General features: G+C 43.3%; 1 protein-coding gene across 5 annotated transcripts in view; it reads right to left on the bottom strand.

Moving 5' to 3' along the window:
* Positions 1–16827, bottom strand: part of SMARCA2 (SWI/SNF related, matrix associated, actin dependent regulator of chromatin, subfamily a, member 2) — a 167033-nt gene that overhangs the window by 63654 nt on the left and 86552 nt on the right. For all 5 annotated transcript variants that reach the window (XM_036260425.1, XM_036260429.1, XM_036260427.1 and 2 more), the window contains exons 22-26: positions 16692–16738; positions 14060–14226; positions 8473–8636; positions 3304–3531; positions 1036–1113 (exon numbers count right to left, since the gene is read on the bottom strand). In XM_036260425.1, the coding sequence (XP_036116318.1) occupies positions 1036–1113; positions 3304–3531; positions 8473–8636; positions 14060–14226; positions 16692–16738 (684 nt within the window). The remainder of the gene's footprint in view (positions 1–1035; positions 1114–3303; positions 3532–8472; positions 8637–14059; positions 14227–16691; positions 16739–16827) is intronic.

Genomic DNA, 16827 nt, shown 5'->3' with positions numbered 1-16827 from the left:
CTGAATGTCGTAAAGATGGAAGTTGCCGAGGGAGTCTCGCAACTATGCACATCCTGACCCATACTGACGTCTTCACAAGGCCTGCAATTTTGCAAATACCACCACTCATGCAATAAATATCTATCAAACAACCACCATGTGCTGTTTTTGAGCACTGAAGACGCAGCGGTAAATAAAATTGCTATAGCAAATGCACTAGAACGCAGTAAAAGATTACTTCTGAGAACCTCTCCCTCGTGGCCAGGGGCTTGCTCCCACACACACTGATCTTGTGGCAGGCTCCACAAATACATCAAATTCACGTGTCCGCAAAATTACAGGACTGCGAATCCTGAATCGTCAAGGTCGAAACCACGACTGTTAAACCCTCAAATGTCATGGTGCTTTTATATCACCTTTGTACCAGTAAAGTCCAACCAATTTTGATCTTTAAATGGAGGCCACACCTTGATGGGTATCTGGGAGGTTCCTACTTGCATCAGCAGACTCCTTTCAACAATAAGAGATATGACCTGTTGGTCTAGTTGCTGTCCACCCACCCCCACAGGGAGCGTGTTTGTTTTTATCCAGTACGGACACAGCGGGGGAAGAGTTGTAAACCCTGCCCGAGGAGCAGGCTAGGTTTTCCTGAATGATGCTGCCCCCATCAGACATGACCTGGGTTGGGAAGGGGTCTGTGGTGAGCTTAGTCCACATGGTCTGCCTGGATGGTACAGCTGCCACTCAGTTCCAGTCCACTGTTCCCATATGGAGATGTGGGCCTGGTATTGCCCACTCTCATTTTTTAAGAGAAGCCAGAAATCAGGATTCTTTCTGTGTTGGCAACAAGTTCAAAATTTTAAAAAACACTGCGTGGGCCAAACAAAATATGTCTGCAGGCTAAATCCAGCCAGTGTGCAGCCTGTGAACTGAAGGAGAGGCACGGGCTTCAGAAACGCAGCTCTGCCCGCGCACGCCGGCCCCGGACATCGTGTGTTCACAGAAAAAAGGGCAGAGGAATAAGGCATGTATTTCCATGATTTTCTATAATATTACCATAAAAAGATCAAATTCTTCTTCTCGCCGAGCGATCATCTGGTTCAGAGTCTCATCGTCCGGTACTTCATCTTCTTCCTGGGGTTAAGAAACAGAATGATTGGACAGGCTTTAAGAGAGAGGCTGGATGACGGGAGTGAGGTGTAGAAGGGGGCAGGGGAGAACCTGTCCTCCAGGCTCTAGGGGTCCTCTGTCTCAAGCCAGAAAGAAAAGAGAGGGGTCACTGGGTGTAGTATTTGCCATTAGTATTTTCCAAGTTATCAAACCATCTTCTCAGAGCAGTATCTGTCTAGGCTGGACTATAAGAAATACTGGCTCTCTTCAGTGTGTATCTTAATCCCCTTACTTTTGAAACAAATTACTTAATGTCTTCCCGCGTCAATGACGTCATCTGTGAAAGGGTGTGACATTACATCACAGAGAAGATGTAAGATTTAAATAAGGAAAGCCACATGAAAAAGTGCCTGACATGAATTCTTTTAACTCTATTAATTGTATCCCAAATATAAGTGCTTATTTTCAGAGCCTTACAAAAACCATGTTTTTTGTGACTAGGCACAGTGCAAGACCATTAAAATCATATATATCATATATATGGCAAATACCCTTAAGTGATTTCAGTAGGCCTTATGCTAACAGCGAGATTTGTGGATATGACAACTCAGTAACAAAACCCCTATAAAATGATACTTAATTAAAACAATTGAAATGAAGTAGAAAAAGAAATTATTTAAGGGCTAACATCTTCATTCTGTATTATGTTAGTCCAAGGAACATGATCTCTCTGCAAATTCTTCAGAAACCAAAAGTTCTCAAGTGTTTAGAAATGTTATGCTACGACTTCTGCACTTTCAGAACAATGATTCTAAAAGTTGGGCATATCCTATGGAACTTAACCATACACAGTTATTTTTATCGCAGGCTGAGTGCGCTTGTTAAAATCCAAATGGGGAATGTTACTGTATCAGCAGAGGGAAGAAAGAGGAAAACCCAGAACTTTATACATCCAATTTCTTATAAAGAGGCAATCTGGTCTAGAAAGAGTCTAAGTGTACCAACAGCTTAAATGAGATGACTGTCGGTTCCCAAGGCAACAGTTTGTGCACTGTGTTAGAAATGAGTGCAATTCAATCCAGTAAAAAACTGATGTAAAAAAATCATCTATTCTAGTTTATCTTTAGATTGATTAAAGTCAATTTGTCTACAGATTCCGTTTCCTCTGACAGAGACACGGACAAGCTGAGGGTGGGCTGGGACTTCAGTGCAGAGAATCTGGTTCACGTAGCCTCTGGTGAAGAGGTGACCTGCTCTGCTCCCTCCATTCGTAGAACCACACTAGCTTCCCATTGCCTGTGAATGGGGCTTGGACTTTCCCCATGACCAAAATGAAAAGATTCTCCTGTAAACTGGCAAGAAGCCTGCCCACAGTGGCCTGACCTTCACAGACAACAAACTCAATGGGAAGTGGGCAATAAATCTGCCTGGGTTCTTAGTGCCCTAGTAATTCACGCCTGTTGATGGCAGAGATGGCAGCCCATGCTGCCTCAGATACTCAGGACCAGAGCCCTTGCCTGCAGTCTATTAGTGTCCCCAGACATCTTCATATCAGGACACAGGCCACTCAGAGAATGATGTCTGACACGTTGATCACCTGGCAGGGGTGTGGAGCCCCAGCAGGCTGCGCACAGAGAAGCATGTGGCATTGGATCCCACTGCCGGCTCCACCTGGCGGCCCCCCTCAATAGCTCCCTGCAAAGCTCCAGGCTCATGTGCATCCTACCTAACCAGGTCAGGTACTATCTTCACAGGCTGGGAAAGTTCATCCTACAGATGAACTGAAGCGTTGTGATCTCTGATAAAGAGGCAAGAGGCAGTGAGTTGTGGAGGATGGCAGAGGGAAAGACAAGGAGGCCCCTCCCAGCCTGGTCTTGTCTCAGCAGCTGGGTCTGTCCCTGACAGTGTGCTCTGCAGTCTCTGCACCTGCCCTGCAGAAAGCAGCACTTACAGTACAACGAGCGTGCTGGCTGCACCTCCCGGGAGAAACCTCGGAAACATCTACTGGCCAAGCCTTGAGGTCCCCATAGCAACAGCTTTTAAGACACTCTTGGAAAACTTTCAGAGGCATTCTGTGCTGGGGATGTAAGATAGCAGCTAATTTATTCATTTTAATTGACGCCAGCCCAGGAAATTCTTTAAAGAACCAAGAGGTTACTCTTAATCTTCTGAGACAAAGGTCACTGATTTCATGAAGTTGGCTTTCTAGAATACCTCATTCTCCTCCTCATGCTCCAGGATGGCCTGCAGGAATGCCCTCCGCTCGTGGCTTGATGACTTCTGGTCGAACATGCCTGCCTGGATCACCTTCTGGTCCACGTTGAGCTTGTACTTGGCCGCTGCCAGGATCTTTTCCTCCACGCTGTTCACAGTGCAGAGTCTCAGCACCCGGACCTCGTTCTGCTGGCCGATGCGGTGAGCCCGGTCCTGTGCCTGCAGGTCCTGCGGAGAGACAGTACCCCGTGAGGCCCACGAGCCTGCATAAGCCGAGCAAGCAAGTTGCCCACCAGGGGGAGATACGGGAGGGTTATTTAAATCTATCTTTACTAATGTCAGATTTTGCTTACATTAAAAAAAATATACACACTATGTTCTTTGGAACAATTCAAGGTCATCATTCCTAGCTGAGGGAACTTAGGTTCAAATTAACCAACTGAAATAACCACAGGTTTTGAAATCCAGGTCGAAAGCTGTTTTTATCTGTCCCTGGGTTCACCGTAAGAATTAATCCCTAACTAAAAACAAAACCAAACAACAATAAATTTGATGTTACCTACAACTAACCTTAAGTTGCAGGAAACACCTTCCCTTTGGTGTAAGGCGTTAAATATGATTTTTGAAAACATCACTGTACATACATTATATACACAGTGATTGCTCGTGTAGCAAATTTCCTGGGATCTCATTCCGTCAAAGATTTGATCACTAGTTGGTGGAGTGAAAAGCACTGTTAGCAGAGCAGTAAACTGGTTCTACCTTTGGGTAAACTTTTTGAGGACAGAAGATTGGCACTGTGTGTCAAAAGTTTTAAAATCGGGGATGGCCCCTGAGCCAGAGATTTCACTTCTGGAAATCTGGCCTAAGGAAATAATCACATAATCATGGATAAGCAGCAAAGCTCTACAAATAAGGATGTACCTCTCAGCGTTACATATTACTTGTAATATTTTTTAAAAAGCAGACTTAAGGAACCATTCAATAATAACAAATTGATTAAATCGGTATGTATGTACCAACATAGTACCATAAAACTTATATTGTAGAAGATTTAATGACACAGAGCTCTAAGTGAAAACTTATATATGAAAACAAGTTAAATATGAGTAGTATATATATTACGACCCTATGTGTACAAATTTATACCAAGAAAAGGCAGGAAGGACAAATACCTCCAAGCCAATTAATGTTTATATCTCCAATAAGATTATAGGTGTTACTAAATTTTCTTCATTTTACTTTCACGTAGTTTACCAAATTTTTCTGTCTTAAACATCTATTAGTCTTCTAATAAGAAAAAGTTTTTTTTGTTTTAAATCCTCACCCGAAGATATTTTTCCATTTCTCTTCAGATAGAGTGGGAGGAAGGAGGGGAGAGGGGGGAGTAAGGAGAGAGAGAAACATCAATATGAGAGAGACACATCGACTGGTTGCCTCCCACATGACCCCAACTGGGGCCGGGGACTGAACCGCAACTGAGGTACGTGCCCTTGACCGGAATCGAACCTGAGACTCTTTGGTCCGTGGGCTGAGCCAAACTGGTCAGGGCTAAATAAAATCTTTAAATAAAAACCTTAATACACCTATGAAGCAGTTACTAATTTTAAGGCTACACAATAAAAACTCGGTTTATCAGTTTCATTCACTCTGGTCCAGGTGATGGTCTCTGGGGCATGCTAATTAGTTGTTTCATTGTGTCCCCCATTAGGCCCGTATACATTTTGGGGGCAAAGGTCTGGCCCCTGTGTCCTGCGGGACTAGCACTGATTTTGCACAGAGCTGATGCTCCATGGTTGAAAGCCCATCCTTTTGACCGGAGGCGTTTCCCATCACCCATACGGCACAAGGAGACCACAGGCCAAAGTCTGCCCAGGAGATCTGTCTTTGCTGCAGGGACCTTTACAATCAAATGATTAATTAGGCAAACGTTTTTCCTCAGAATATCTGAATAAGTTAATATAAATATTGGACAGCTGAACCATGAACACAGCTGGGACTCATCCAAAATAGATTATTTTCCAAAGAGGAGAAAGTGAGGTGGATAATTAAAACCCAAAACGGGGGAGGGGGGCTGAACTTCATTTTCAAGCCTTTAGTTCAATCATCTCTCTCAATACATTGTCCCCAGAGCAGCTAATCAGGAGTCAAGATGGCAAGTTTTATGTCATCAACCTCTGACTGTCTCCTAGAACAGGGGTCAGAAACCATTTCTACCACGGGCCCAGGAGTGACTAGCCCAGGCTGTCTGGGCTGGAGCCAACACTGGGCAACTGTTCTCGCCAAAAGGCTGATACATATATTCTTTTCAGTTTTACTTTTATATTTTAAAATGTGAAAATCATTCTGTTTGCAGGTCGTACAAGCACACATGGCGGCCAGACTCAGCCCGTGGGTCATGGTTTTGACCCGTCCTAGAAGAAGCTGATAAACCACACAAATAGATGCAGGTGGCCGCGGAACTGGGCAGGTGAGGAAGCAGAGGGTGTGGACATCCACAGACGGCGTAATGCGTTCTGACGTCCTCAGGCGCTTGTTGCAATTACAGTTCTCGAACATAATTCGTTCCAGGAGGACGGTCGAGAACCGAATTGTTCGAGAACCGAAGCAATGAAACCAACAGGAAATAATGGAAACTGGATTAATTCGTTCCAAGCCCCAGAAAATGCCTATTTACTGGCCTAATTTGTATATAATATGTAGAAAAACATAAGTCTCAACAAGAAATAAAAGTGTACAGTATGTCTAAGGGTTAAATTCAGTGTAAAGCGTGACTCTCTCCACAAAGCGTGACTCTCTCTCTGCACTCACACTGATGACGCGAGCAAGGCGCGCTGGGCCGAATGAACGCCATTCGGCTCAACTCGGCTCATCTCGGAAGTTCGAGTTCCAAATATTTGTTCGGATTCCGAGACAAAAGTTTCTCGAATCTCCTGGTCGAATACCGATTTGGTCGAAATCCGAGGCGTTTGAGAACTGAGGTATCACTGTAGTTTGGTGTGTGTGTGTGTGTGATGGTGGCAATGGTGTTTCTTTGTGTTTAAGGCCATCTATCAATTTGGAAAGTACCAAACATTAATATTATCTAGGCCGAAGTTTATGCAGCGTAAGCCTGTGAGTCCCTACGCCAAAATGCCAGGGGTGGTTAATGAGACAAGGAAGCCAGTGCTGTCATCACTGAATGGATGATTCAGTATTTCTGGGGTCTCAGTGGTCTGATATTTCATCACGATGATCTGGGTGTGATTATATCTGAAGACAAAAACAGCCCGAGAAGAGGGCCTGCAAGGCGCCTTTGTGGCTGACCATTCTGTAGCAACAACACAGCTCCAGTCCCATGGGTTAAACATAAAAGCACCAACCCATGTTTCCAATCAACAGTTGGAAATGAAAGTCTTGGTAACCCTGAGGGCTTTTATTGCTAATTCCACATTCCCGTTCTCTCTTTGCTCCTAGGGCCTCCAATGAACTTGAAGGTGTCCATCTTTAACCTGTCCACCTATGTCAAACTAACTCCTTGTTTCATCAGTATGCCTTGATTTTGAATCAACATAATAAAGAATAATTGCAACATTTTTTTTAAATGTATACAGAAGCCAACAAGGTAACAAAACAAAAAAAGCTGCACAACTTTCACTGTGGGAGCTATGCAATATTTACGCAGAGGTATAGGGTCGAAAAAGCTGGAAGTCGGCATTCAAACCCAAACTCAGACAGACATGCTATGAACTTGGCTGTGGTCCTGGACAGGTTAATGTTGACAGGTTTCCTTTTGTGTAAAATATTTTGAGGATTACCTGAAATAAGCTCTGCTAAGTGCCTCACAGTACCTGGTCGAGTTGTTGCTTAATAGAAGTTAGTTCTTACCTTTCTTGTCTGTAGATTCTACATGGGTGGGAAGCACCTTCAATATTGGGGGTGGGCAGCAGAGAATGGGAAGCAGGCATGTGTGCTTTTTAAAAGGCTCCCTCTTAATTCTCATGCACCTTGGAACCCCACCTTCCTGCCACAAACAACTGCCATAAGCCTTTCCCACCCAATCGTCACAGTGACCCAACGAGACAGTATTATTCTGCATATTTACCACTGAGGAAACTAAGATGCGGGCAGGAGCCCAGGTTAAGCTGATGTCGAATTCCTATTCATATGTTAGAGCTACGGTGTCCTTTTTACTATTTTGAATTAACATGTGTTCCAATATGTATCAAACCTGATGAATATCATCCACCCAATAGTTTATAGGCAGGTGCACAACCTCCTAGCATAATTTAGGAACCCACTGCCACAAGGGACCCATCCCATTGTTTTTTATTAATCATCAAAGGACTCCTTTAAAAGGGTAACTCTAGCCTGGCCGGTGTGGCTCAGTGGTTGAGCGTTGACCCATGCACCAGGAAGTTGCCGGTTCGATTCCCGGTCCGGGCACATGCCCAGACTGTGGGCCCAATCCCCAGTGGGGGGCATGCAGAAGGTGGCCAATCAGTGTTCTCTCTCATTGATGTTTCTATCTCTCTCTCTAAAAATCAATAAAGAAAATAAATAAATAAAAGAGTAACTCTAAAGCTACTGGCTAAAAGAACTTCATAGCAGATGCTCCACAGAACATGTTTTGAGGATGACTTTAGGCAAAACACACAGAATATAAATTTAACTATCATATACTCTTTGTTTGACCTTGAGGAAGTTACCTAAAGCTTCCTGGGGCTCATTTTTCTTGGCTGTAGAGAAGCGAACGGTGACAGTAACAGCCTCAAGGGCTGTCGTGAAAAGTGAATGGAGCCGTGCCCAGGAAAAGAGGCCGGCACAGAGGAAGGGGCCAATCAAAGTGAGTTGCTAGTGTTGTTGTTTTTAGTTTGAAACAGTTTTTGATTTATCCTTCACCAAACGTACTTTGCTCAGTGGCAATCCCAGGAAATGAGGTTTAACATTACACAGAAACTAAGTATTTCTACCCTAAGCTTGAGCCCATTTAAGGTATGAAGACGATCCCAATCCGCTCCATGGGAGATAAAACAACAGCCATGATAACGTGCTGGGCTATTTTTCCTTTGCAAACGTGACCCACTTGTGTAGAAATTGCTCTGCCCCATCAAGGGGAATGCCGAAACTGCTGATCTTTCAGTTCCTCTCCAGGGGGAGCCTGGGCACCTAAGTCGGAGACATGCAGACCTGGTGAGGGTTCCAGTCGCTGTCGAAGATGACCACGGTGTCAGCGGCCTGGAGATTTAAGCCCAGGCCTCCAGCTCTCGTGCTCAGCAGGAAGATGAAATACTGGGACCCAGGTTCGTTGAATTTCTTCAATAAAGCAGCACGATCTTCAGACTTGGTGGTGCCTGAGGGGATAAAAAAAATAAATTTGCCAATTAACTCCTGTCTGAGAATGGCACAGAGCTGGCTAGACAAAAAGGCCTGCTTCCTGGAGAAATATACTCAGATGCCTCTTAGCGTTGGCGACGTAATTCCCCAAGGTTTTTGTATGTTTCAAAGGAACTTTGAACATTTTGCAATTTTAAAAAAATTAGAGAGATAGAAAGAGACTTTTCGCAAATCAAGGGAGAAATCCTTTGTGCCGGGCCAGAGTGGCCCAGTTACTTGGAGCATCGTCCCGTGCACCAAAGTGTTGCTTGTTCAGTTTGAGACAGGGCACAGACCTGGGTTGCAGGTTCAATCCCAGTCGGGGTGCGTACAGAAGGCAACGGATTGATGTTTCTCTCTCTCCCTTCCTCTCTCTAAGCATGTCCTCAGGTGACGATTTAAAAAAAAAAAAAAAGGAATGCTTTTTCTATTATTCATGGTTCCAAAATGCTGAAAGAGTTTAAACACTTTGGACTCGGCACCTTTGCAACTTGATGGTTTGTACAACATTCTTATGCTAACCTAAAACTCAATGAAAACATTTTCTGCATGTGTTTCTGTGCTTGACAACACCAAGTATTTCTAAACACACGCACACATACACACAAACACATGCATACACAGCAAAACATGATTATTATGATGGCTTAAAGCAACTCTGTTGATATGCATTAGTGTGAGGTCCTGTTTATACCAAGAGAATGGAAAGAAAAGGAAAATCGATGTCTACTCCACTTTACATTTGGACTGCTTGCTATTGAGCACAATCTGGCTGGTCAACACATAAAATGTGCATGGAGTATTTTTATCCTTGCTAGCAAGGCTTGAAGCCACAATGATTAAAAGGAAAGAAAAAAGGCATCGCTCAGTCTGTTTCTCATGTGGACACTCTGCTCCGTGGCGTTCAAAGGGCGCCAAGCGAAACCAGCCAGGGCAGCACCTGACGGCTCGCCCCGTGGAGTCTGAAGAGATGCCAAACCAGTGAAGAGCAGACAGAACCAACCACGGACGATGGTGCTCACTTTTCGGATGTCAAGGCACCCACACGTGTGTCCCCAGTCACCCGCTCAGTCACATACCATGGATTTGCACTGCAGTGTGGAAGGGGTAAAACCCTACCAGAGTCTACCTGACCATACGTGTTTCACCAGAAAAGTGTAACTGTAGAGTTTCTGAAAAAGGCTTGAGGCTATTGGGAAATATATATGCATGTTACATGATAGTCCCTGCCTGCCTGCTATACAAACATTATTTCTACATGGTGCTCTTTTTTAAAGGATGAAAACATACTAGCAATTTATTTCAGAGGATTAAAACAGTTAAGTGACTACAGCTAATGGAATCAAGTTACTATGAGGGTCAAGTTCCCAAATATGGGGGGATCTGTTTTTCATATTAATAAAAATAATAAGTAGCCTCCTGAGGAGGGAAAAAGAATCAATTCCTTACATACAGCAGATGTGGCTTTGGGGGTCTCTCATTTAATGAAGCAACATTCTTTAAAGCTCATTTTACTTTCTAAATTAGATTTCAAGTTTTGTGACCTGGTCAAATTCTACAGCAGTGAATTGTAAGAATTCGGAATTTGGGGGAGAAGCACACAATGTGCTGTGTTGAATGAGGTTTCGAACATGTGTGGGGCTGGTTCTTTTATTCAGAGCTGCCCTTCTGAGCAGGGGGACTGTTTGTCCACGATGCCCCAGAAGGTCTGTTCTGTCATGAAACCTTTCCGTACCATCATCTTTGCAGCTGCAGTAAGTTTTGAAAAATTACTCACATGAAGTAATGGTTCCCATATTTATCCTCTGCCTTAAACTAAATAAAAAGTCACAGAAACAAACAAACAAAGAAAAAGCTTCTAAAACACAAAACGATTTCCCAGAGATCATTATCTGGTTTTGGACAGCAGAGTACAAAAATTGTGCACCTATATACTCAGGGTACAGGTTCAGTTTTGATCCAATGAAAAATAATCAGTGAATAGTCACATGCATTAAGATTAATTAGTAGAGTCCTGCCCGGGTGGCTCAGTTGGCTGGAGCATCGTCCTGTATACCAAAAGGTTGCGGATTCGATTCCCAGTGGGGGTGTGTATGGGAGGCAACTAATTAATGTTTCTCTTTCACACTGATGTTTCTTTCTTCCTCTCTCTCTAAAATCAATAAAGTCATATCCTCGGGTGAGGACTAAGAAAAAAAATTAATTAGTGGATATGTTTACTTGGGATGCAATGACCCTAATGCAAAATAAAGCTTTGAAAAATAAAAGGAATATCAAAATTATTTGGTCAAAGGAGTTTTCAGACCCCACGACAAACGCCTCAAGCACACAGACTGCCCATATGTCTGGTTTGTATTTAAGCCATATAAATAGCTGGGAACTTGACAGATTATAAAGCCACGGGAAAATATGATTAAATCACTTTTCATGCAAAGCTATGGCATTTTTTATTACAACGTTCAGAATTCGCAGCATTTCCATTTCCATTAGTCAAAGGTTTCCCAAGTCAAGATCTTTGCTGATCATCAGCAATCTTTGGGATATTGCTCAGGGAGATTCAAACTACCTTGTCAGGATTTATCCACAGGCAAATAAATGCTCCTTGTAGGTGGCACAGGATTTAATGTGCACCCGGTTCGTATTCCCCTGGACCTTGATGTAGAACATCACCAAGAATACAATTAATAGCAAGGGCAATTGTGTTGAGAACTGCAGAATTTGCCGAAAGGAACACACTGCCAGGCTTTCAAGATTACTAATTTTAACTGAGTGTCAAATGCTTTTGGAAAATTTTGTCTTCTAGGATGTAACTTCTCCACTTGCTTTCACTCAAAAATCATTTCCAGTGCAAACAAAGACTATAATGAAATAGTAGTTAAATCTATGCACGTAACTGCAATTTTTGCAGAAAACTCTGCTTAGCTGTCATCAAGTGGTGTTTTTTTTTTTTTTTTAAATTTCTTTCCTGAGGTCAAAAACCAGAGACATCAAATTTGGCAATGAAAAACTGAAGTCATCTGAACAATTGGGTTAAGGGGGGTGGTGGATGAAGTCGTGTATTTGGAAGTATGTGTACTAATTTATCCATGTGTATACTGACTGTTTGCCCACTGTTCTCTCCTCCCCCCAAAACAAATGGCTGCTATTTCTTGTGGGTAGAAGTCTGTGGCTGTCTCAGTTCCATCTGTAACACTTGATGGAACTTGCTTACTTGTCTCCTCCAACCTAACGGTCAGGGCTCTGACAGCAGGAACAGTGAGAGGCTCATTCATCTTATATCTCTGGTGCCTGATCATTTTCAATCAGTTGATCAATTAAATTTTTTTTTTTATTAAGTTCACAATCAACCTTCAAATGCTGTCGCTAGGGCAGCAGCCTAGATTTTCAAAAATTTCAGAAATGGGCTGTATCTCGCTGGATCAGCTAAAGCAGCTCATTTGGAGGCAGAGAGAGCTAAGTTAGAAGCTGGTTTCACCATGTGCTTCATGTGTAACCTTTGGCAAGTTAACGCCTCTCTCTAAAACCTTTGTTTTCTCATCTGTTAAACGGGGATCACATTAGTACCTTGATAAACCGGAGCCGAGTAGCTTGTTGGCTGAGAAAATGTAATAATGCTCATGATGTGATTTACCTGGCACCCCGCCTGGGGTAGGCATTCCGTCAACCTCAGCTCTTATGACTGTTATTAGTAACAACAATAAGGACAGCCACCAACAGACTGTTCCAGATGCTCTCTGACACTGGTGAGAGAACAGGAGTGAGGTCTGTTCCAAGGAAATCACCTGTCCACAGACCTCAGCGCTCCAGGCTTGCTATGCGCAGAGAGCTGAGATCCAGAGCAGACGGCCACAGGGCGGTAACAACAGTTCTGTGGTACACCTGGGGGGGGGGGGGCTGTACGTCCAGGGGAACACAGGGTTGGGCTGCCCCCCTGTGCAGCAGTGGGAGGGTTTGCCTGCAGATGAGGAGGGCTGGGGAGGGGACCTCTCCCCCAGAGAGGGAGGGAAGGCTCGGCTCAGGGGACGAGACAACGCAGGAGCTTTGCCAAAAGAGGAAGACTACGGATGAGTCAACTGTGTCCTGAATTCAAAATTAACATTTACTTAACCATTCATCTGTTTTCAGTGATTTTGGAGGAGGTAAAAAGATTTTTAAAAATTAAGTCTGTCAGAGGTAGAATTAATCCTACCCTCGTCCCAAATACCCTAAGAGGTATATCAGAAAGAGAATTCACTTAAAAATTCAAGCACAGCAAGTCTGAGGTTTGGTATATATCCAGCTACATGTAATTTATAGCATAAAGGGGGATAAAATGTTGGATTGGAAATAAAGCATAACCTTTCAATGAAACATAAACTAAGTTAACATTTAACAATAACTTGTATACTGCGCCAGATAAAAAATGGTATTAGTAATACTGTACTCTTCTGTATCCAGGAATTCAGTACCAGCCTGTAAATTAGCTGTTTCCACTTACCACTCTTTGAAAGTGTTATTCTCTGCCATAGTATGAAAATTTTAATATCTTTCTTCTCTAAAGTATTAGGGCTGATATCAAAATCATATATCCCTAAATTCATACTTTCTTCCATTCACATTATCTTACTAATTTTTTAGGACATGGTATTTCAATTTCACTCTTAACATCACGTAATATTTTCCATTGTTTGCAAAACCCAGGAAACAATGAAGCCTTATCTCTTTAAAAAATTTTTTTCCTTTATTGATTTTAGAGAGAGAAAAAAAGAGAGGGAGAGAGAGAGAAAAAAACATTGATAAGAGAGACCACTGATGGGAGAGAACATTGATTGGTCACCTCCTGCATGCCCCCTCACTGGGGATCAGGCCCGCAACCTGGGCATGTGCCTTGACCAGGAATCGAACTGGCGACCTCTTGCTGCCTGGGTTGACACTCAACTACTGAGCCACAATGGCTGGGCTCTCTCTTAATGTAACATATAGATACGTTCTGCTTAGAAAAACAGAAGCTTTAATGATAATTAAATGTAATCTTCAATGAACTATTACAATATTACTGAAAAAAGAAGACAGCCTTTATCCCCTTAAAACATGCCTTTAACACAAAAAGCTAACAGCTTATCAGAATATTCTATATGGGGCATAGGAAACAGATAATCCTAAGAGCAAGGCAGGTTCTTATATTTAATTTTATTTCAGTTTAGTTTAAATGTGGTACTCTAGTCCACTTAGTTTGGCTTATATGTGGAATGAACAGCTGTGCAAGTGATTTCAGCTTATTTTAAGCTTGAGGGTATAAAAATTGCTATCTGGAAAAGCTGCACCTCACCCTTAGTTAATTCTTCAACAACTGCACCCCTCCCTCCGCTGAGACTGGATCTCAGTGCCCCTCGCCCCCGGACTCAGTAGCACGGCCACTCACCGTCGAGGCGCAGGTAAAGGAAGTTCCGAAAAGCAAAGTAATCCTCCATGATGGTCATGAGAGACGTCATCTGGCAGAAAAGCAGCACGCGGTGATTAGTCGCTCTCAACTTTGGCAGAATACGATCAAGTAGCTCAAACTTTCCTGAGGCCCGATACAGCTCAGCCCTGAACCCAAAAATGCAAAATAAGAAGACAGTATTACTGCTGTCTTCTTGCAGGATCCAGCACAACTCTGCTCTTCACAGAATGCCTTGTGCACAGTGAACAATAAATAACTGTGGAATGAATGAATGCATATTCATTCCAAAGCAGTGAGAGTATTTAATGGAAAAATAAAATATAGCTATGCACAACTCATAAAGAGTGCATTATATATGCTACACACACACATATGTTTATGTTGTATTTCCTTAAATCCCTACTTATTAAGTATATAAAATTGTTAAGTTAGGGTACTTAAGAGTCATTCAAGTACTTATTGAGCACCTACTAGGTGCCAAGCCCAATGTTAGGCAGGTGTATAGTGATAAGCAAAACAGAATCCCTGCCTTCGACATGGGTAATTACAAACTGTGACAAATACTAAAAAGGCAGCAAGTTGCTATGAGAACTGAGAGCAGAGTCGGGCAGACTTGGGTCCTGGCCTGCGGCTGTGTTTGTAAATCAAGTTTTACTGGGACACAGCCGAGCTTGCTCACTTCTGTTTTGTCTGTGGCTGCTTTCGCGCTGCAGGGGCCCACAAAGGCGGACATGTTTGAGTTCTGGCCCTTCAGAAACAACGTTTGCCGGCCACTGGTTTCGAGGGCCAGGGGTGACCTCACTGAAGAGAGAACGGTTTAGCGAACACTTAAAAGAAAGAGCAAAAGGTAGCGAGGGGAAGAATGGAGGTTTGGGAGTGGAGAGGACAAGACATCAGGATGGAAAGAACATGCACAAAGACCCGGGGGAGGAAAAAAGAGCCTGGTGAGTCTGCGGAACCGAAAAATGGGGGGTGTGGTCTAAGCCTAAATGAGCGGGAAATACCGGGAGATGAGAGCAGACCTGAGGGTGGAATGGGGCAGAGTCTGCAGGACTGTTCACTGTTCTGTCCGCCAGAGCTCAATGGAAAGCGCTGACGGGTTCAATAGGGGAGTAACATGTTTTGTTTTTTAATTAAATTTATTGGGGTGACACTGGTTAATAGGGTCATACAGGTTTCAGATGTACATTTCTATGATACATGACCTATGTACTGCATTGTGCGATCACCGCCCAAAGTCACATCATCTTCTGTCACCATGTATTTGGTGACATATCTTTTTATGAGATCACTGTGTACGCTGTTGGAATGGACTGGGGAGCGGGCAAGAGTCCTGGCTCATGTAGAAGTTCAAGTCCAGTATATGGTGACGTGTGCTGCCCTCAGATGGAGAAGAGTGTCAGTCAGCTAGAGTAGGGCCTTTTCCTCCACAATCAACCACTTTTCTCTCTTATCAACGAGGATGTGTTGTATGCTATATTATTAAACTTTATTGCGGGATTGGAATTGTTGGGAAAACTTGCCAGCGCATGCATGATATGCGTTCTGTAACACTGAAATGTGTTCTAACAGGCACATTTTCTTTTTTTGTTTTATCCTCACCCGAGGACATTTTGTTCAGATAGAGTGGGAGGGAGAGAGAGAGAGAGAAACATCGACGTGAAAGGGACACATCGAGTGGCTGCCACCCACACGACCCATTCAGGGCCGGGGACAAACTGCAACCGAGGTACGTGCCCTTAGCGGGAACCGAACCCGGGTCTCTCCGGACCGCAGGCCAACGCTCTAACTGCTGAGCAAAACCGGTCAGGGCAACAGGTATATTTTCAACTGCAGGTCTTCCCAGGGCCCCTCCACTTCTCTGAGAACTGTCCTCCAAACAGCCCTCGTGGCCATGACTTCAATATTCAACCCTGGCCGATCGGATGGCGTCAGGAGTGACCACAGGACCCAGAGGAAGGGGAGGCAGGAGAGCTCAGCGCACTGGTCCTGGATGGGTGTCAGTTCCTGGCGACATGGTCTGCCCTGAGGACCCAGAATAACTCCTGTGCGCTAATACATTTTCCCTGGTGCAGCGAGCACAACAGAGACCTCCTGCTAACAGGTTCTTTCTTGTTGTTGCAACGCATGCTTCTCTTCAATGTCCACTGCTAATGAAAAATGTTTCTTATAGAGACCATATTCTCACAAATTACTGTGAAGTCATACATATTTATAGCAGATGAGACAGTCTACTCCTGCACGTTAATATTAAATATCAACTGGAAATTTAATATGATAAATCCTCCTTGAGCCTCAGCTACACTACTGGTTATAAATAACAACCCTTTGAAGCTTCCACAACATTTTTAGAACTAGGATACTATTAAGTCTATTAAATGAGATCTGTGTCTTTTGAATAGCCACTTACTTGGCATGTGGTAATTTATGCCAGTAAAGTAAGGAGATGCTGATATCATTTTGGTTAACAACTTCTGCAGGCTCTGCTGAGGACAAAGGAGGGTGGGGAGGCTGGCTGTGTGTATTTGTATGATAAAAAAACACTAGAGAGAGAAAAGTTGAGGTTGGACCAACAAACTATTTTTTGGAAGAAAAATTTTTTAAGATTTACCCATTGATGACCCCATTTGAATAGCCCAGGTGTTCAGCAAAGGATTCCTTTAAAAGAGAGAGAAAAAGAACATGATTTAAAAAATAAAACAGATATGTAATTATCAACTTAATGATTACTCTTTTAGTGAGGTCAT

Source organism: Molossus molossus, unplaced genomic scaffold (assembly GCF_014108415.1).
Source record: "Molossus molossus isolate mMolMol1 unplaced genomic scaffold, mMolMol1.p scaffold_m16_p_14, whole genome shotgun sequence".
In the NCBI taxonomy this organism is placed as follows: Eukaryota; Metazoa; Chordata; class Mammalia; order Chiroptera; family Molossidae; genus Molossus; species Molossus molossus.
The sequence above is the reverse complement of the archived record's forward strand: the minus strand, read 5'-3'. Positions and strand labels throughout refer to the sequence as shown.